The sequence below is a fragment of the Lynx canadensis genome, chromosome C1, assembly GCF_007474595.2.
Source record: "Lynx canadensis isolate LIC74 chromosome C1, mLynCan4.pri.v2, whole genome shotgun sequence".
Taxonomy (NCBI): Eukaryota; Metazoa; Chordata; class Mammalia; order Carnivora; family Felidae; genus Lynx; species Lynx canadensis.
Window position 1 is genome coordinate 70,458,382 of NC_044310.1, and position 21,154 is coordinate 70,479,535.

Here is a 21,154-nt window from a genome sequence, read left to right on the forward strand (position 1 = left end):
GACAAAACAAACCAAGAATGCTTTACAAAATTTACTCCCTATTTTTTACAGTACCTTCATAGTTCTATAAAAGCTTATTTGAATTATTTATTTACTACATCAGAATTTTTTACCTTCTTGGAGCTGTTTTAGGGAGAAAGTAAAGAACATATATATGTAAAATTTTTCTTATTCTAAAGATTTTGTTTATAATTAATCCTTACCATATAGCAGGTTGATAGGTGAGGAATCTCAAATATCTTCAAGTCAGTGAACTGTTAACTATTGAAATAATACTACATTATTAAAATTTACCATGCAACAGAAGTTTGTTATTCATTCAACTTGCCCTATTCTGTTAAATTGCAATCTCCTAGGTCCTTTTGGAAATCTTGCATTTTAAGACCTTTTAATTAAATGTTCAATGAAGAATGAGGACACTACTGAATTAGTTTCTGTTTCACTGATACCTACTCATCCAAATAGTGGGTGTTTAGTAAATGTATCTCAAATGAATGAATATCACAGGCTTGTAATAATTAAAAGTTATGTTTGAACTGTACTGTCACTATATTTTTTTAATGTACGGGGCCTGATGTTTTCTGACACACATTTTAAAACCTGGCAATTGAAGATAACATCATGAGCCATGATTTCTTTTAGAAAAAGCAGACTGATAAAATGCTGTTAACATTTTTCTTTATTATGATGTCACAAAATAAACTAGTATTCTTGTACACAAGTAAAATTATATGTAGATCTCATATCCCTGCAAATAATAGGCATACTTAAAGAGTAACTGTATCCATTAATCAAGTATTCTTCTACTTTCTTCTCTCTTTCATATCCCCAAAATAATCAAAACAGACACAATAATGTTATATGTTTAATGATGAGTGCAGTTAACATGGAGCTCTAGTCTTCTACTATGGAATGTGTTGATATAGAGGAGAAAACACTGATACAACAGAAAAAGAGGAATCCTATCATTTCAAAATTCCAAGGTTTATTTTTGTGCTGAAAACACCAATTATCATTTACAGAGTGAGTTATGGAAGGAATTTTGACTATATGAAATTTTTATGAAAACCACATTCTTCAAAGCTACTTAAAGCATTCTACTTGTATGACTTGTTTGACAAGGAAAAGGAATGTACTATCTACTGATAACAAACACTCTGAATATGCTTGTTCCAAAAGTGCTATTTTAAGAAATCAACTAAGCACAGAAACTACATGTAATTTTTTAAAAATTAGATGTGTGAACTATTGAGTAAAGGTTAACTACCAATTTAGGTGTTTATGAAATGTAACAAGTTTTAATGCAAGTTTCTTCTCTAGTGACACTATGTATAGGAAGAAATACAGAATAAAAGCCAAATTGTAGTTTCCAGGTGGTTTAACTGTGTTTCATCTTTTACTACTAAATTAAGTAACAGGAATTCCTGTTTGATGGCATAAATATTTAACAGCTGATGCCATCCACATGTAAGTACATGTTCAAAAGAAAAAAAAACATGGAGGAATTCTGCTTTTTGTTCTGACTCCGAATGAATGGGAATATTGACATTCATTGAATTCTCTTTGTAGCAAATGTATTATGGTTAGCTTTTAATCTTCCTTTGATCATAAATGGTGTATCGAATTATATAATGCTGAACTTGATTGAAGTTTTCGCGTTTTAAATCTTAGACTTCATACACTTAATGAATGTCTAATAACAACATTTAAAGGACTGAATAGGTAAATACCATCAAACACTTTACTTATTCTCCTTTCCCATTAACTGACAGGCTATTTTTTCTGGTAGATACAAATCCATGAGTGAATCTTAGATTTAAATACCATATTAAACAAATAAGCAATTTTGCATATGGATTTCTTCAGGTAGAGTAAGATAACTAAAGTGGTTTATCAGACCACCTTATCTAGCCAGTCTTACCTTTCCAGTGCTCATACAATCTTCAAGATGATTCACTTTCATATTTATTTCTTAGGCCACTGAATCTGTGTCATTGTAACTTCTAAGCTAGAGGACCCTCCACATTATCCTTTTATCTACTTTTTCCATCTGTAACTATTCCATAAGCTTCTTGGTAGTAATCCATTTTTATTTATTTGGCAAACTTTTTTAATTTCTTTTTTTTTTGACGTTTATTTATTTTTGAGAAAGAGAGAGAGGGAGAGAGAGACCGAGCAGAGATAGGGCAGAGAGAGTGAGAAAGAGAGAATCCCAAGCAGGCTCCACACTGTCAGTGCAGAGCCCTGCATGAGAGTCGATCCCACGACACTGAGGTCATGACCTGAGCCAAAATCAAGAGTCAGATGTTTGATCCAGCCACCCAGGCACCCTTTGGCAAATGTTTCTGAGAATTTACTATCTCATAGTCTAAACAGGCTCTAAGAAGAATAAGATCTAGTTCTTACCCTCCAAAACAAGAGTAGGAAGAGCATACATACGAACAATATTTAAGGTATAGTGAAAAGGTCACTTAAAAATGTATAAGTAGCTTAATGTGGAGCTTAGTGTAAGAAGAAATTAACATTAGGGGAGATGGGACCTTCAAGAATATAAAGAATGAATTGAATTTGGAGACTCAAAGAAGGAGGAAAGATTATTTTAAGAAAATAAACAACATACACAAATAAGTGAAAACATGAAAATTTAGGATTTGCTTAAAAGACATAGTAAGATATTGTCCGGAAACGTAGTCTGTAGATCTGATCTTTGAAATCCATTAGACTTGCTTCCGATTCTGTGTCTCCCTCTCTCTCTGCCCCTCCCCCGTTCATGCTCTGTCTCTCTCTGTCTCAAAAGTAAATAAAACGTTAAAAAAAAAAAAAAAAGATTTTAAAAAAAGAAATCCATTAGATATTCAGAATTTTGGACTACATTCTAATAGTGAGGAGCTAATACAGTTTTTTTTTTAAAGTGGAAAATAATATGTATGCAATCTTTTGTTAAAAGAGCCTAAAGAATTTGCTTTTTAACTTGCCTAATAAAGGAGAAGTTAACTTGCTAACTCTACTACAAGGAAATGTATTTGGATACTATACATATTCTGTTTGAGCTGGGCAGTTAATTAGAACCAAGACTTTTGGTCACTACATGAACATGGCAATGAATAGTCAGACAGTGGATTCCCTTTATAATAACAGTGCTTATTTAAGGTGTTTCTTCTACCTGGAATTCCTTTTCCTTTCTTCTACCAATGGTGGGATCTGCTCGTACTTTTAGACCCTGCTCAAGTACTATCCCTGTAACAAAATCACAAAGCATTCTATTCCTCTGTTTTTCACTCTATTAGAATTCATAATCTCTTCCTATGTTCTCATATTATCTTATACTCACTTAAAATACGGTTTATTTGATAGATTTAAAATTATATTACCTTAGTCCTTAGGTTACCTATCTCCCCTATTTGAACTCCTAGAAGGCATGAATTTGTCAATTTATTTTTGGTATCGCCAGCATAGTTCTCAATAAACGTCGAGTTTTTTGTTAGATTGCCATTAAATATCACCATGGCCTTACACTAACGGGCTTTCTCTAATTTGTTCTATTGTGATCTTTGCAGTTTATCTCAAAGGCCTGTGGTCATTAACCAGAAGCAGTAAAATGCTGACCTGAATCTGGAAAATATTACATGCCAGAGGCACTAAACTTTTCACTGTTACCTGTGTATTTTGATCACGATTGTTTATATGAATTTGAGTAATCAGCAGCCCTTATACTAAATTAATCGAGATATTAAATGATTTAAAATTAGAAAATGTTTCCATGGACTATTTGGCAGTGCCAAATAGTGTAATAACATAAAAAGTAGCTTTTACTTGCTTGTAAGAATATTTGCAAGAATAGCCATTCTACTATGGTTAGGGAAAAAGGAAGGTTAAGTATATATTCTAGGTAATGTCTTGCTACTCTGAGTGTATTAGCAATCCAACAGTATCAGCATCACCTGGGAGCCTGTTAAGGCAGACTTTCAGGCCTATCAAACCTACTGAGTCAGAATCTGCACATTCTGTGATTCATATGCACATTAAAGTTTGAGAGACACTTTTCCCCTAGTAACATTTTAATCTGATTGCCAAATAATATATCTTCACTGGAGAAAATTTGCAAATCTTAGGAAAGAAGAAAGGAAAAAGTAAAAATCACACGATCCCACCAAAAGATAATCACTGCTAACATCTTTTGTGTATATAGTCTTGTGATAGATACACAAGATTATATATATATATATATATATATGTATACACACTATATATCTCTTGTGTATCTATAGTCTATTTGGTGCATAGATAAACAAATTTCTACCAGCCCCTAAATTTGGATCATTTAGCATACAGTGTTTGATAACATCTTTGCTAATCATACAGAGGTGTTCCACAAGGGCGACCGGGTGGCTCAGTTGGTTAATCGTATTACTCTTGATTTCAGCCCAGGTCATGATCTCACCGAGGTGAGATCCACCCAGTTTGGAGCCTGCTTAAGGTGCTAAGGTTCTCTCTCCCCCTCCCTCTACCCTCAACCCACCTCAGAAAAAAAAAAAAAAAAAAAAAAGAGTTGTTCCACAGTATCTTTTAAGATGGCTGTTTTGTATTCAGTTGTAAGAATACATCACAATTTGTTTAACATATCACTGGTCATCGAGATTGTTTTTAATTTTTTGCTATTATATAAAAAAATGCCGTAATAAATATCCTTATAGCTAAATCTTTGTATACGTTATTTTTATATTTTATAGGACAAATTTAGAGAAATGTTATGACTATTTTAAGGCTTTTGTATTAAATTAATTGCAACCTAAATGTATATGTAATATATCCTTTTGGAGTTAAATTTGTTTCAATGTTCAGAGAAGACATTTAAAATCCCTAGTATAATTTTCTGGCACGTCAAGCATGCTTTATTTTCTCCTTTATTATTAGTGTTTATCAGATTTTCCACTTTTCAAAGCTGGTCAGTTATTAGTAGCTAATAGTCTGAGAGACATGTTTTATTTATTTCTTTTAAATGTTTATTTTTGAGGCGTGTTTGGGTAACTCAGTCAGTTAAGCATCCGACATCGGCTGAGGTCTTGATCTTGTGGTTGGTGGGTTTGAGCCCCACATCGGGTTCTCTGCTAATAGTTCAGACAGAGCCTGGATCCTGCTTCAGATTCTGCGTCTCCTCTCTCTGCCCCTCCCCCACTTGCTCTCTCTCTTTGTCTCTGTCTCTCAAAAATAAACGTTAAAAAAATGTTTATTTTTGAGAGAGAAAGAGAGCATGAGCGGGGGAGGGGCAGAGAGCAAGGAAGACACAGAATTTGAAGTAGGCTCCAGGCTCTGAGCTGTCAGCACAGAGCCAGACACGGGGCTCAAACTGGTGAACCACATGACCTGAGCGGAAGTCAGACACTTAACCCACTGAGCCACCTAGGCTCCCCACGAGAGACATGTTTTAGTTGCCGAATAGAGCATTATCATTACGTGTTCCTTGGTAATCAGCAGAGTATAACTTAGTTGGGTTGGAGATTCAGTCATATTATAAAGAACATTACATAATTCTGATTGTGCAATATAGCAGTGACTCCTGTCCCTTCACTGCCACATTTCCTGGGTGGAATATTTTCATATACATTATCACATGAAACATTTATTTACTCTCTGTCAGGCATTGTTCTAAGGACATTGCATATATTCGTTTATGTAACCCTTTAAAAAAACCAGCTTTTAATACCTGTTCTGTGAAACCTTTCTACATGTGTGTAAGAAAAACAGGTCTTTGGCTTCTATAGCGAAGATTTGTGTCTTAAGTTTCCTGTTAGATGCAGAGACAGCGTGCTATTTTGAGGACCAAGAAAAGCAACAGGCTAGAAAGAGAACTTTGAAAATAAGATGTCCATGTGAAAAGAGCCAGTAAGTTGGAAGTTGGAGTGATGCATTCTCTGAAGGATTGAATATTACTTGCAAGCCCTAAAGTAATGACTGCTTTCAACTATGCTCTTAACTAGTTATGTAACTAGTATGACCCACTTAGGATACAAATAAGGTTTCATCTTTTTAAAAAAATTTTTTTAATGTTTATTCATTTTTTTGAGAGAGAGCGAGGGAGACACAGAATCTGAAGAGGATCCAGGCTGTCAGTACAGAGCCCAACGCAGGGCTCAAACTCACAAACTGTGAGATCATGATCTAGCCGAAGTCGGACGCTTAACCATCCGAGCCACCCACACGCCCCGGTTTCATCTTTTAAATATTCGAATTAATCATTTGCATTCATCTATTCATACTGGTAGGGCTGCTAAGTAGCTTTTCTCTTGGGGTCTCCTTCCAGCCCCCTTCACATCTTGCTAAACTTCTGACAGTTTACTCATTACAGAGAGTCTAATCTTTCTAAAGTGTAGATACAGAGAGGAGTATTTTGATTAGTATATAAGCTAGTGGTCTCATTTTTAGCTTCTGTTGATTTTGCCACTGCTACGTGGTTTTACAGTTCAAAACTGATCCAAAAGGGTTTGATGTATACTTGCACTTGATGTGATGACACTGACCCTTGGGGAGATCTTAGTGGTTCTTAAATAGGAGGGTGACCACCCTTTCCAGTGTTATGCTCATCCAAGGAATATACCATAGGATTTAGTTTCCTTAATTTATACTTCTGTGCCTTTTGATCCTGACTTCTATGTCAGGTTGAATGTGTGAGAAGGTTATCTTTTAGTTTAGCCCTTCCTCTTTTTTTTTTTTAATTTTTTAATATTTATTTATTTTTGAGACAGACAGAGACAGAGCATGAGCAGAGGAGGAGTAGAGAGAACGGGAGACACAGAATCTGAAGCAGGCTCCAGGCTCTGAGCTGTCAGCGCAGAGCCTGAACGCAGGGCTCGAATTCACGAGCTGTGAGATCATGACCTGAGCCGAAGTCAGACGCTTAACCTACTGAGCCACCCAGGTGCCCCAGCCTTCCTCTCTTAAACATCTTATCCAGGGATAGCAGACTGGTTGTCTGTAACCCAAATGTAGCTCACAGATATGTCTTGTTTGGTCCTCAAGGTATTTTTTAAAATAATTGAATTTGGCACCATTCTTTTATATAAAAATATAAAATACAATGGTTTTAAAACTAGAGATTTCATATTAATATCTGGACTTCATATCCTTGAAATATTAAAGAAGTTGATTTCAGTGGCTTCTTATTCCCATTAAGAACAAATGGGCAGCACTGAATGAATATCCTCTTTAATCAGGATTAATACTAATTTATGCTAACCTTTACTTCTATTGTTTTGCCTGTATGGCCTCTGTAGGCACTTAAATTTGGCCTATAGTGCCTCCATTGTTGAGCCTAAATCACCAACTCACATTCTCTTTTCCTCTTTGATAAAGCTTACTTAGTGTGCCTTCCTACTCATGGACCACAGATACTATCACTAAAATTCATGAAAGAAATTCTGGTAATTCTGAATCTTAGAAAGAATGGGGTCTAGGTTTTAATCCCTTTCTTTTAGAATCCTTGTTTTATTTTTAATGCGGATCTACTTCCTCCTTCCCTTTAATTAGTTTTGTTTACGATTGGGTATTAGGAAGGAACAGCCTTTATCTCACTCCAAAGGGTTTTTGTTAGATCATTCCCCCAAGCTAATGGATGCCTACCAGCCTTATATTTACATAATTAAGTTGTCCACTAAAGTGATTCTTCCCAGAACATAGAAGACCCGCTTCAAATCACTGTTTCTACATCCATAGAGAAGCACTTGATAACTTTCTAAAAAACTAAGTATAATTTATATATACCATAAAGTCACTTGTTATAAGTACAGTTCAATGTTTATTAATAAATTTATAGAATTTTGTAGCCATCATCACATTTCATTTTTAGAATATTTCCATCCCCTCAAAAAGTTCTTTTGTACCCTTCTGCAGTTAGTCTCCACTTTACTTCAACCTCAGACAAATCCTGATCTGTTTTGTATCCCTATGGATTTTTGTCCCTACAGATTTTCCTTTTCTGGACATTTTATATAAATGGAATTATACAATATGTAATGCAATCAATTGTTTCTGGCTTCTTGCACTTAGAATAATGTGTTTGAGGTTTATCCATGTTATAGAACATATCAACAATTTTATTGCTGAATTATAGCATGCTTTATGAAAATAACACATTTTCTTTATGCACTCAGGAGTGTTTTTGGTTATTTGAATAACGTTTCTATAGACATTTGCATATAAGACTGAGTGGACAAATGCTTTCAGTTCTTTTAAGTAGATATCTAGGAGTAGAATTGCTGGGTCGTATGTTAAGTTTGTGTTTATTCTTTTAAGAAACTTCCAAATTGTTTTCTTAAGTGGTTTTGCCATTTTACATTGCCACCAGCAATGTATGAGGGCCAGATTCTTTACATTCTTGTCAATACTTGATATCATCAGTCTTTTTTATTATAACCATTCTGTTATACGTGAACTATTATTTCAGTGTGATTTCAGTTTGTATTTCCCTAACGATTGATGATGTTGAGCATAATTTCATATGCTCTTATGAGCTGTTCGGGTATCTACTTTGGAGAAATGTGTTTTCAAATCTTTTGCCCACCTCCAAAATTTAGGATTTTTACCTTCTTACTATCAAGTCTTAAAAGTTCTTTGTATAGGCTGAACACAAGTTCTCGACCAAATAGATAACTTCCAAGTATTTCCTCTCATTCTATGGCTTGTCTTGTTTTCTTAAATGATCTCTTTGAAGAAGAAAAGTTTGCAATTTAATTAAGTCTAATTTATCATTTTTACCTTTATAGATTGTACTTTTGGTGCCAAATCTTAAGAAATCATTGTCTAACCCAAGGCAATGAAGATTCTTATTCTCTGCTCTCATCTAGAAATCCATTTTTTAAGTTGTTTTGTATATGATGTGAGATACGGAGTGAAGTTCTTTTTTTTTTTTTTTCCTCTTCATATGGTTAGCCAATTTTTACTGCACTTTTAATCCAATTTTTAGCATCAGCTATCAGTTTCTTTTAAAAAAAATATGCTGGAATTGAGTATTGTGATCCATGAAGATGAAATATTTCTCCATTTAACAGACAGCCTTTAATTTCTATGCAGTTTTCTACTTGTTAGTGAAGAAGTCTTGTTAAAATTGATTTTTTAAAGTTTATATTTAAATTCCAGTTAGTTAACAGTGTAATATTAGTTTTAGGTGTACAATATAGTGAATCAGTATTTCCATAAAATACTCGATGCTCATCACAGCAAGTGTGCTCTTAATCCCCATCACATTTTTTAGTCATCCTCCCACCCACCTCCCCTCTGGTAACCATCAGTTTGTTCTCTATAAGTTGAGAGTCTATTTCTTAGTTTGCCCTCCTATCTTTTTTCCTTTTGCTCATTTGTTTTGTTTCTTAAAGTCCATATATGAGTGAAATCATTTGGTATTGTCTTTCTTTGACTGACTTATTTTGCTTAGCATAATACTCTAGCTCCATCCGTATTGTTGCAAATAGCAAGATTTCATTCTTTTTTATGGCTGAGTAATATTCCATTGTGTGTGTGTGTGCGCGCGTGCGTGTGTGATTGATTTTTAAATATTTTATTTTTGTTAATACTCTTGTGAATGGAGTGATTTCTTTCACATTTGGATTGTTGTTCCTAGTGAATTAAAATCTAACTGATTTTTGTATATTAATCTTACATCCTATGATGTTAATAAACTTATTTATTAATTCTAGTAGTTTCTTTGTAGATTTTTAGAATTTTCTACATATATAATCATGTCATAAACAAGCAAATAAAGACAGCTTTCTTTCTTATCAATCTGTATACCTTTTTCTTACCTCATTGCACTGGCAAGAATCTCTAATATAAAATGGCATAGAAGTGGTGAGTGTAGACATTCCTGCCTTATTCCCAGTCTTAGGGGGAAAACATTCCGTCTTTCACCATTATATGTGATGTAAGCTACGGAGTCCCCTACACACTTGCCCTTTATCAACTGGAGGAAATTCTCTACGAGTCCTAATTTGTTGAAAGCTTTGATCACAGGTGTTGAATTTTTGGAATACTTCTTCCTGTATATTCAGACAATTATGTAGTTTTGTCTTTTATTTTATTAATACAGGGTATTCCATTAATTGATTTTCAATGTTGAACCAACCTTGCATTCCTGGGATAAATCCTACGTGGTCGTGGTATATAATCCTTTTTCTATACTGCTGGGTTAGGTTTGTTAATATTTTGATAAAGATATTTGCATTGTGATGGATATTGGTCTGTAATTTTCTTTTGATCTTTGTCTAGCTTTGGTATCAGACATTATGGAATAAGTTGGAAAGTGTCACATCCTCCTCTTTATTTTGAAAAAGTTTATATGGAATTGATATTATATCTTTGGATGTTTCATAGAATTCCCCAGTGAAGCCTATGGACCTGAGCTTTTCTTTGTGAGAAAAATTTTAATTATTAATTCAACATTTTAATTTGTTCACGGGTATCTTCAGATTTTCTATTTCTTCTTGAGCTAGTTCCAGCACCTGTGTCTTTCTGTGAATTTGTCCATCTCACCTCAGTTATATAATCAAGATAAAGTTGTTTATAGTATTCCTTTATAATTTTTTAAATTCGTCTAGTGTCAGGGGTGATGTTGTCTTTTCATTTTTGATTTGGGTAATTAGTATCTTCTCTATTTTGTCTTATTTTGTTTTGTCACGTTTTGTTAGTTTTAATTTTTCATCAGTCTAGCTTTATCAGTAAGACTTTTGGACTTACTCATTTTCTCTGTTGTTTTCTATCTTCTATTTCATTGAAGTCTGTTCTGATCTGCTGTTTGGTTTTGGTTTAATTTTATCTTTTTTCTTGAGTTTCTTAAGGTGGAAGCTTAAACTATTGTTTGAGACCTTCCATTTTTTCTAATATTGGTGTTTAAATCTACAAATTTCCCTCTAAGCTCTGCTTTATCTACATTTCATAAATGTTGATTTTTTGTAGGTTCTTTTACATTCAGTTCAAAATATTTTCTTATTGCCCTTTGGATTTCTTTGTGATTTAAATCCAAGTATTTCAGGATTTCCAAATTTTCTGTTACTGATTTCTTTTTTTGTTTGCTTGTGTTTTTTTTGAGAGAGAGAGAGAGAGAGACAGAGAGAGACAGACAGAGTGTGATGGGGGAGGGGCAGAGAGAGAGGGAGACACAGAATCTGAAGCAGGCTCCAGGCTCTGAGCTGTAAGCACAGAGCCCAACGCCGGCCTTGAACTCACAAACCCCAAAGTCATGACCTGAGCTAAAGTCCAACATTCAACCAACAGCCACCCAGGCGCCCTCCATCTGTTGCTGATTTCTAATTTAATTCTGTTGTGATCAAAGAACATATTTTGAATGATTTTTCAGTCCTTTCAAATTTGAAATTTATTATAGTATTTAGCCTATGCTTAATGTGGAAATTTCCATGTGTGCTTGAAAATACTATGTATTTTGATGATGTTAGGTGCTGTGTTTTATAAATGTCAAAATTTAATGGTATTATTCAAAGTTTTCTCCATCTTTGCTGATTTTCTGTCTAGTTTTCCCATGAATTATTGAGAGGGGAATATTGAAATCTTCAAATATAATTGTTGAATAATGACGCCCTCCTTTCAATTCTCTCATTTTTGTTTTAGTATTTGGGGGCTGTTTTTTTTCAGTGCATATGCATTTCTAATTGTTAACTCTCTCAGATGTATTGGCCTTTTTATCATTATGAAATGTCTTTTTTTGTCTGAAGTACTTTTTTTTTTTTTTTTTTTTTCTCTTAAAGTCTATTTTGTCTGATACTGATTTAGGTACTCCAGCTGTCTTGTGGTTACTATTTTCATGGTATATCTTTTTCTTTTCCTTTTCCTTTCAACCTACTTGTATCCTTAAATCTGAAGTGTGGCTCTTGTAGACAGGATATAGTTGGTCCCTGCTTTTTTCTTTTTTTAATCCTGCCTTTTTTTTTTTTTATCCAGTCTGATAATTTCTGCCTTTGATCCATCTTTGTTCCATTCACATTCAGTGTAATTATTGATATGGTTGGATTTACATCTTCTACTGTGCTGTTTGTTTTCAGTATGTCTTACAGTTTTTGTTGTTATTGTTTCCTTTTCATTTCTTTAGTGTAAAACAAATATTTATTAGGTGTCATTTTAATTTTTCTTTGTTTTTTAACTAAATTTTTAAAAGATATTTTCATACTGTTTGATTTAGGGGTTATAATGTACATTTTATCTTATCACATTCTACTTCAGGATAAATCTAGTAAATCTATTTAAATCTAGTAAATCTATTTTGATCCAAGATAGCTCCATATCTTCTCCAACTCTGTGTTATTATTTTCACACATATTACATGTGTATTTTTGTAAAACTCAGCAATGCAATTTCATACAGCTGAAGTCCTTTAAAGAAATTAAGAGAACAGAAAAGTATGTATTTATAAAATTTTTTACTTCTATTTTTACCATTTCCAGCATTTTTCATTTCTTCCTGTCAATTGAGTATTGCCTAGTGTCATTTCCTTTCATCCTGAATGACATCCTTAAGTATTTCTGCTTGCAACAAACATTCTCAGTTGTTTATTTGGGAATGTCTTTATTTCACCTTTGTTTTTGAGGGATAATATTTTGGATAGAGAATTTTTGTGAACAGGTTTGTTTCTTTTTTCTCTTGGCACTCTGAAGATATCATTCCACTGCCTTCTAACCTCTCTTATTTCTGTCAAAAAGTCATTGATCGTATTGCTTTTTCCTTGTGCATGATTAGCCATTTTTCTCTTGCTGCTTTTAAGATTTTGTCTTTGTCTTTCAAAAACTTGACTATGATGTGTCTAGGTATGAGTCTCTTTGTGTTTATTCTAGTTGATATTATTTGAACTCCTGGATCTGTTGGGTAATGTTTTCCACATTGGACTTTCAACCATTATTCTTGAAATATTTTTTCTTTGCCCTTTGTCTTTCTGCACTCTTTTTAGGATTCCTATTACATGTATGTTGGTACCCTTAATATCCCGCAAGTATGTGAGGATCTGTTCATTTTTCTCCAGTCTTTTGTTCTTTGTATTCTTCGGTCTAGATATTTCTGTTCATCTGTCTTCAAGTTCACTAATTAAGTCTTTGCCCTCCTCAGATCTTCTGTTGGGCCTATGTAGTGAGTTTGTAAATTTTGGTTATTGTACTTTCAATGTCTATGATTTTTATGTTGTAAATAGTTTCTCTCTGTATTGAAACTCTCCTTCTTATATCATTGTCATTATAATTTCCTTTAATTCTTTAAACGTAATTTTCTTTTATTCTTTGATGTATTTATCATAGCTGTTTTGTCTGCCAAATCCTATATTTTTACCTATTCAGAGACATTTTCTATTGACTACCTTTTCTCTTCATTATTGTCACATATTTTTGTCAAAAAACACTGATTGTTTTAAAATACTATTTTTGTGGCACTTCTGGATTCTGATTCTCTTTTCTTCCTGGTTGTATGTATGTATGTATGTATTTTTAATAACTTTTTTGGCCTTAATATATGGACTGTCCCCCATGGTGTCTGGCTGCTAATTTCTCTGCTAGGAATTACCCCGTCTCTTTGTAACTTAGTTGTTATTCAGTGATTGATCAGAGGTTGTCCTCAAACGCTGTGGGCAAGTCTGCATTTGTGGGTTGAGGAGCACAGTCAGTGTCGAAGCGGTTTTCAAGTCTGTACCAGCTTTAAATTTCTGTAGGGTCCTCTGGGGTCTCCCCTACAGGAATAGCTTCCCAGTTAGCTAGGGATATGTTTACATCCTCTCTGACTCTCTCATTTCCATTTTCTGTGTTAAATTTCTTGCTAGACTACCAGTCTGCTGCTCACCCCTACCAAGGCCACAACTTGAGACTAGCAAAGCTGGACACTTGCCCTGTTCATTTCCTACAGTTTGCTTTTTTTATTGACAACATCACTTGTGTGGGATTTTTTGGCCTGCTCTGTATACCACGTCAGCCCCTCTGGCAGCAAAGCTGCTAGTTGTCAAGGCCAGCCCCACCTGATGGAAGTACTGCACTGACTGAGCTGTTGGGGGAACAGGAGCAGCACTGAGCAAGACCACCTTAGACTCCCACCGTTCTTATACAGAGTTCAGCAGTTTTTCGTGAATAAATGCTTCTCAATTTACTGTCTGTGATTGCTAGGTTCCCAGAGCCATGAAGTCATCGTTTTTGGCAATTTTGTCCAGCTTCTTAGTTGTTTCGTAGGAGATTTTCTGGCTTATTCATGGCCCCATCACCAGAAGTCCTAGCTCACCTGGGAGCTTTTCAAATGGCAAGTTCACTTGCTGAAGTTCCACTTAATGAGGTACCATTCTATAGATCCTTTGTACCATTTTGGTACAAAATTTAGGTCTCTGGGAATCAGAACAGTCTGTTCATCATGCCATCCAGTCTGCCCACCTTGCTATACAATCTGTCGTCTTAATCCTTTTTGATTTAAGGAATCTCACACTTCAACAATGATCACCAGTAACTTTTTGTATGTTATTCTCTTTTGAAAACCACGTTACTGGCATCTGACGCTGTTTGTAATGCCGAATCGAATAGAAGTTTGTAAATGCATTATTTTATGATTCTGCTTTATAAATGAAATCTGTAGGGTTGTGTTTTGTCTCTTCCGTAATACAGAATGTTTAAATGGTTAACATTTGTGCTGCAGTATAGCTTTCTGGCTCATGAAAAATGAAAGCTATCAGCGATCTGGGCAATAAGATTCATCGCCAATAGTCACTAGCAACAGCACACAGCATTTTAATATCAGTGAGGTCCACAGCTAGCAGTAAGAGCTGGTGTAATTGAAAGACGTTTAGGTGCAATCATTCTGCTGTTTGTTCCTTGCCAGGTTCAACATGGGATTGTGTGAGTATTTGAAGAAAACAGCAATTTTTTTTAGATCTTTGAAAGATGTAAAAAGGGTAGATAAGTGCTTAAATTTAAGAAACGTGGTAATTTTTAAATCATGTGGCTCTAAAATAAAAAGATATTTTATTTGTCTTGCTTGATTAAAGCTTTAGAAAAGCTACTCCTTGGTTACAAGTGAACCGATAATTCTGGTCTAATGTTGCCGTGGTAACAACTCATGCTGATATAATTGAGAACATCTTATACATCCTGGTTTGAACATTTTCTCCCTGCCATTTTGAGTTGTTCTAGTGGTATATGAAGGAGGCTAGAATAACCAGCTTGAAAGAAATTAAATCTAGTTATACACATCTTTGGCATTAATCTGATGTTTACTAGTGATATCTCATGCTGGGCAGTTATGCTTTGCTTCTAGGGGCTTTTCTTTTTTAAACAAAAGAAAGCTATTTTCATTTTCTGTGTGCTGCATGTTCCAGTGTATGTGTTTACACCATCGGTTCTTCCACCTCTAGAGATTAGCATAACTCCCTTTGCTGTTGGATTGTTGTTTTGAGCAATATGTTTTGGAAAGGTTGGTTTTCATCATGAGTGGTAAGTATGCTCTCGGAGCCACTGCAGCTATATTTTTTTAGAAATATTTAACTATACGAGGGAAAAATATTTTCTAAAGGGGCAATTGTAAAGCCAGAGCTACAGTGAATTACATTTTCTATTGATGCTTTTGCATTTTGGCATTATAGTAATTTGCTTTTAAAATCCATTGAGAACTGTGAACAAGTAAAACCACTATTAATAGTCGATACCAATAGTCATTTTCTAATTTTCTTTATGGTTTGATTTATTGTATTCATTAAATACTGTTGTTACTAATTGTGTTATAAATTAGTGAGTAAAAGACCCACCATGATAAGGGAGGAATTTCTTTTTATTATCTGATCCTGAAGATAATTGAACTTTCCATTTATTGGCTTTGTCATTCTAATGTTAAGTCTTGTTAGCTTCTTTTTTATTACATTTAAAAAACCCTAGTCTTGAATAAGATGCTGCCAGAATTTTGTTGGTTTACTGGTTGCTTTTAACTACAGTTCTTTGAGAAATAGAGATTTAATGATGAAATAAATATGTGCATTTTGGTTTTAGAGGCTTTATTAAAATTTTTCAGAGATACTTTTTTGGGGGAAATAATTTGTTAGAATAAGTACTTTCATGATCATTAGTTTCCTTTTATGTTTTTATAATGTGACTTATTTTTTTGAAACATTTCCAAAAATGCTTTTTGGGAAAATATCTTACAGTATATACTGCAGTTTATCATAGGGTGAGAGCTGTTCACTTTAAGCCAAACCTGCAGCTAAAAATAGATATCCTGTTGTTAGAGTGAGAAATATTTGCTTACAGCATAATTCATTAGCATCTTTTTGCTTAACTAAAGAGGATATTTATAAGTTAACCCTTGAATTGAAGACATTTTTAGGAAAACTGTTATATTATTTTTCTTATAACGTAACAGTCTATTATTTACACTTAAAAGATTTGGAATTGGAATCCAGAACCTGAGAGAGTTGGATTTTTGCTATATAATGATAGAATTCAAAACAGACGTACCTTTTCTTCCATAAATGAAGATCACCTCATTACTGCCAGTAAATATTCTTTTCTCCTGTTTCCATATAACATAAGCCTCTTCCACACTGTTAAGTATTTGTTTGTGAAATGATGTTAGACATTAAAGGCCGTTTTTATATGCAAGACATTAAGAATTGTTATTGTTATTTTCCTGTTATTTTCCTGTTAGTAGACAGATCCTTCTGATTTAGTGTTTTAAATTTGGGCTAATATTTACAAAATTAACATGTTAACATTTCTTAGAATTTCTATGGGTATCAAAATTGAATACGCCTGGTTTTCATACTTTAAATATTAGATTTCTTTGACTCTGGCCAATGCGTGTTTTCTCTTTGAAAGTTCGGTATAGAACAGAATTTTTAGGTAGCCACTGTGGTGTTCTAGAGGTTTCATAGTTAGATGTATTGGTTGTAGCTGAAGAAGATTGTTGCTGCTTCTCTATTGCTTTATTTCTCTTTGAAGAATCTATGGATTATTCAGGTAGTATTTGATACACTTGGCCATATTGGCTTGTCTAACACAGGAATCACAGTAATTACAATTAGACATTCTGACTTTTCAGTATTGTCCAATTTCAACTAATTTTACTCCTGTCATAAGTGGTTACAAGCCTTAGCCATCAAAAGGTGGAAAATTACAAATGAAGTGTGATTTTATTTGTAAAAATAAGCAAATGTTAGACTTTTTCATCTGAGTTTATAGCCATACATGTGGTTTTTATGTGCACGTGGTATTTTTCTAGTTAAAAAGCTACTCTTTTTCTCCTTCCTGCCTATTAAGTGTTAGGTTTCTCAGAGAATCTATCTTTGGACCTCTCTTAATGCTATATTCTCTCTGAATGATCTCATCCATGCCCACATCTTCAGATGTTACCTGAACATTCAGTTCAAAAGTGAATTTTCTCTTTCTATCCCAAATCTATTCCTTTTTCATTGATCCTGATTTCTGTTAATAATCCCAGACCCACACAGGAATTTAAAACAGAAACCTTGTAGTCATTCCTAACTTGTTTTTAACCCACCCCAGGCATGCACTCAGCCATTAACTTCTATTGATTCTACATCAGAAATGTCTCAGAAATCACTCAATTTTCTCTAGTCTCACTAACACTGGGAATGCCTAAGATTAGGTATTCTGTATATCCTCAGTCTTATTGCAGTAACTGCTTCACTAGTTTCTCAGCTTCCAGTTTTATATCCCTCCAGACCACTTAATGTGCTGCCATTTTTTAAATGCCAATATGCCCATTTCATAACCCAACATGAAAACTTTCAGTTATTCCTTATTGTATCTAATATCAAGGTTAAACTCCTTAAAGTAAGGCATGTAAGATCAGTTACCTACCATTCTGGCTTTATCTGCATCTCTCTCATAAAGTTCTGATCTAGCTATACTACATATTGTTCCTTGCTACCTTTTCATATGTATGTATTTTATCATAAAAATTATGAAAACCAGCTATGCTTTTCAAATGCCTTCATCATTGACTCTGTAGAGTTAGGTGATTCCCCTATACTCCCAAAACAATTTTTGTATTATACTGAAATTATATCCTGGCATGTCAGTTTCCAGTCTCCAAACTTTGAACTCCTTCAGTAGAGGGTAGTGGTGCTGAGTTCATCTATGCGTTTCCCATAGTTTACCCCTATGCACCAAACATAGTAATGAATTCATAAATTCTTGTAGAATAAACGAATGACTAAAAACTACCCATATTTGAGTACTTTTCTTACGTTATCAATGAAAAATACCAGTCATGTATTTTAATTTTTGGTTCATATGCTTATCAGAATATAACTAGCACCCTTATTCCAAAATTCCAGATGAGAACTCTTATTGGCCTAGCTCCAGTGGAGAGCAAATCTCTGAAGAAGCTTACCCTGCTATGAATGACAGGAAAGTTCCAGAATTGATCACAAACATTTACTTAACTCCCCTTTCTAGGTCTATATTTTCTAGATTAAAAAATATAAGGACACAAAACTGGAAAATCAGTGTATCAGTTTTGATTTTAAGAAAGCGTACTTGCCCAGAAATATGCACTATCAGATTAAAGATCAGACACCAAAGTCTAAGCAACAGTTTTACTTTGAGGAGCTTGCCTTCATGGAAAATAAGTAGATAGCAGTTTCACTCTCACTAACTTGGAGGGATGGATGAAGCTTACAAGAAAGAGACTTGTGGAGATGAGTAGAAGATCCAACACTTGTGATTACTTTCGTTTTAAAACTGTCTGGACATCCAAGAATTTGTCAGACTATTCCAAGTTGAAAACGTGGCTATTCTACTTCCAGATATAACAGGGCTCTTCCCTGACTTGGTAGGTATCACCACCGGCCAGATACCCTGTAGTCCTAGCTCCACTCCCATTTCTGAAAGTCCCTGTATTATTTAACTGATAATATGACTATGTACCAATTAAAATATCTGAGAAGTTGATTCTAACACTCTCAAAATAGGAGGTGAGAAAAACTACCTTATTTGGGTGTGTTTGTAAAGTTTTGAAAGGTTTCTCATTGTTTAGAAATGGATAAACAAGAAAAGCAACAATATGGAGCCTATGAAAGATTATGCATTACTTAAGGATAAATCACAGACTTCAAGAGGAAAAGAGTGAACTTATATTTTGAAAATATTTGTGGAAAGGGTTTAAAAACAAGAAATTATAGGTAGTCTGGGTTCAATTCTTAAAAATTCCAAGTGAACATGAATCTGTGTTTACTTGAATGATAAAAGAAAGAGAGAGAGACTAGGATGAAAAGAACTGGCTGAGAGGCAGGAACAGAAAAGGAATACTAATGATATGATAAGGGATGGTTATAAGAAGATGAACCTGGTATTTGCAGAACATAAAGCTGCCTTAGAAGCATTAAAAAGCAAAATAATCACTACAGGAAAGTAAATTAATGATATGAAGAACTAGCTTGATAAATCCTACTAGAACGTCAGGGGAACGGACAAGATAAAAGTTATGAAGTAAAAAGTATGTCAGATAAAAGTAGGAAACTCTACATTGAATGAATAGCATTCCTTCAGAACAGATAATGACTAATAAAACAGGAGCAATAATAAAAAATATGATTCAGGAAAACTCCTTAGTTGGAAAAAAACTCTGAATCTGTAGATTCAAAGAGCTCATTGTATTTTGACAAAGATTAACACAAACACCAATACCTAAATATATTCCTTTTTTTAAAAAGCTTATTTCTTTATTTTAAGAGAGAGAGAGCACAAGAGGGGGAGGGGGGCGCAGAGAGAGAAAGGAAACAGAGAATCCCAAGCAGGCTCCACGCTGCCAGCACAGAGCCCAATGTGGGGCTTGAATTCACAAACCGTGAGATCATAACCTGAGCTGAAACCAAGAGTCTGATGCTCAACCGACTGAGCCACCCAGGTGCCCCAATACCTGAATACATCCTGATAGAAGTTTTGAATTTCTAAGGTAAAAAGCTCTACAAACATCTAGCTATCTTTGCATCTTACAACTTAACACAAAACTTGTCTTATAAAGAAAAAAAATCCAAACAGATCAGATCATTTGAAAAGCTTTCTAGAGCAAAGATTAATGAAGACACAATAGTATCTAGAAATGCTGAATAAAATGTATCAAGCATCCCTTGTAATGAATATCTGAATTTACAAGAATATAATAGAAACCCTCAGTGTACAGAAAGTGAAGTGGTAAATGAAAATCTTAGGTGTAAGGGGAAGCATACTTTGACTACCCTGAGGAGATTTTCATTCCTTGGCTAGCCAAAGGGCTTTCATTTTAAATGGCCTCACCGAGACAGAAGACACTTTATTAGATCCATGCACCTTAGGATTTCTTAGACCCCTATGTAAAGCCAGGATCCTCAAAGGATTGTAACCTCAGTGAAAGCATAGTTGAGAAAATAAAACCTCTCCACTGACACAGGGAAAAAATAAGGAAGCTTGTATTTCTTGGCCTAGATTCCTGGGGACATGGGAGGAATGTGTGTATGTGTGTGGGATGCCTCTCCTGAGAGTTTGTAATCAACTGCTTCTCCAGTAAATTTCACATTTTAATCTGTATTAATTATGTGGTTTAAGAATCACCAATAAAATAAAATAAAATTATTGTGACAGTCCCAGGCTAGTAACATCCACGGGATGCCAGGCAGAAGCTAATACAAAACATATTCCCAGGTCAAACCCTGCAGGTTTATCATAGATAAAGCCCAACTGAACTTTAAATTCACAATCCAGGGATGCCTGGGTGGCTCAGTCGGTTAAGTGTCCGACTTCGGCTTAGGTCATGATCTCAAGGCTCATGAGTTCAAGCCCCTCATCGGGCTCTGTGCTGACAGCTCAGAGCCTGGAGCCTGCTTTGGATTCTGTCTCCGTCTCTTTCTGTCTCTCTCCAGCTCATGCTCTCTCTCTGTCTTTCTTTCAAAAATAAATGAACATTAAAAAAATTAAACATAAATTCACAATCCAAAATCAAAATAGATACACACACATCTACTATAAACAATATCCAGCAAATACAACAGGATTAGACTTTTCCAAGAATGTCAAGAGGTAGAATTGTCACAGACTACCATTTAAAATTAATAATCACACAAAAACATATATATGTAAGAGAAAAAAACCGGGCATCTCTAACAGAACCTCAAAACATATAAAACAAAATTGACCATTTAGAAGGAGAA

At 34.4% G+C, this 21,154-nt stretch overlaps 1 protein-coding gene across 4 annotated transcripts in view; it reads left to right on the forward strand.

Annotated features, from left to right (window-relative positions):
- The window catches only part of PRKACB (protein kinase cAMP-activated catalytic subunit beta), a 129,135-nt gene that overhangs the window by 59,631 nt on the left and 48,350 nt on the right, over positions 1 to 21,154 (forward strand). The window contains exon 1 of one of the 4 annotated variants that reach the window (XM_030324072.1): positions 14,787 to 14,852. The exons of 2 other annotated variants lie outside the window; for them this stretch is intronic. In XM_030324072.1, coding sequence (XP_030179932.1) covers positions 14,843 to 14,852 — 10 coding nt within the window. In that variant the 5' untranslated portion in view covers positions 14,787 to 14,842. Of the gene's footprint in view, positions 1 to 14,786; positions 14,853 to 15,164; positions 15,447 to 21,154 lie in introns of those variants that run through there. One more of the 4 variants, XM_030324073.1, reaches the window with a different exon arrangement.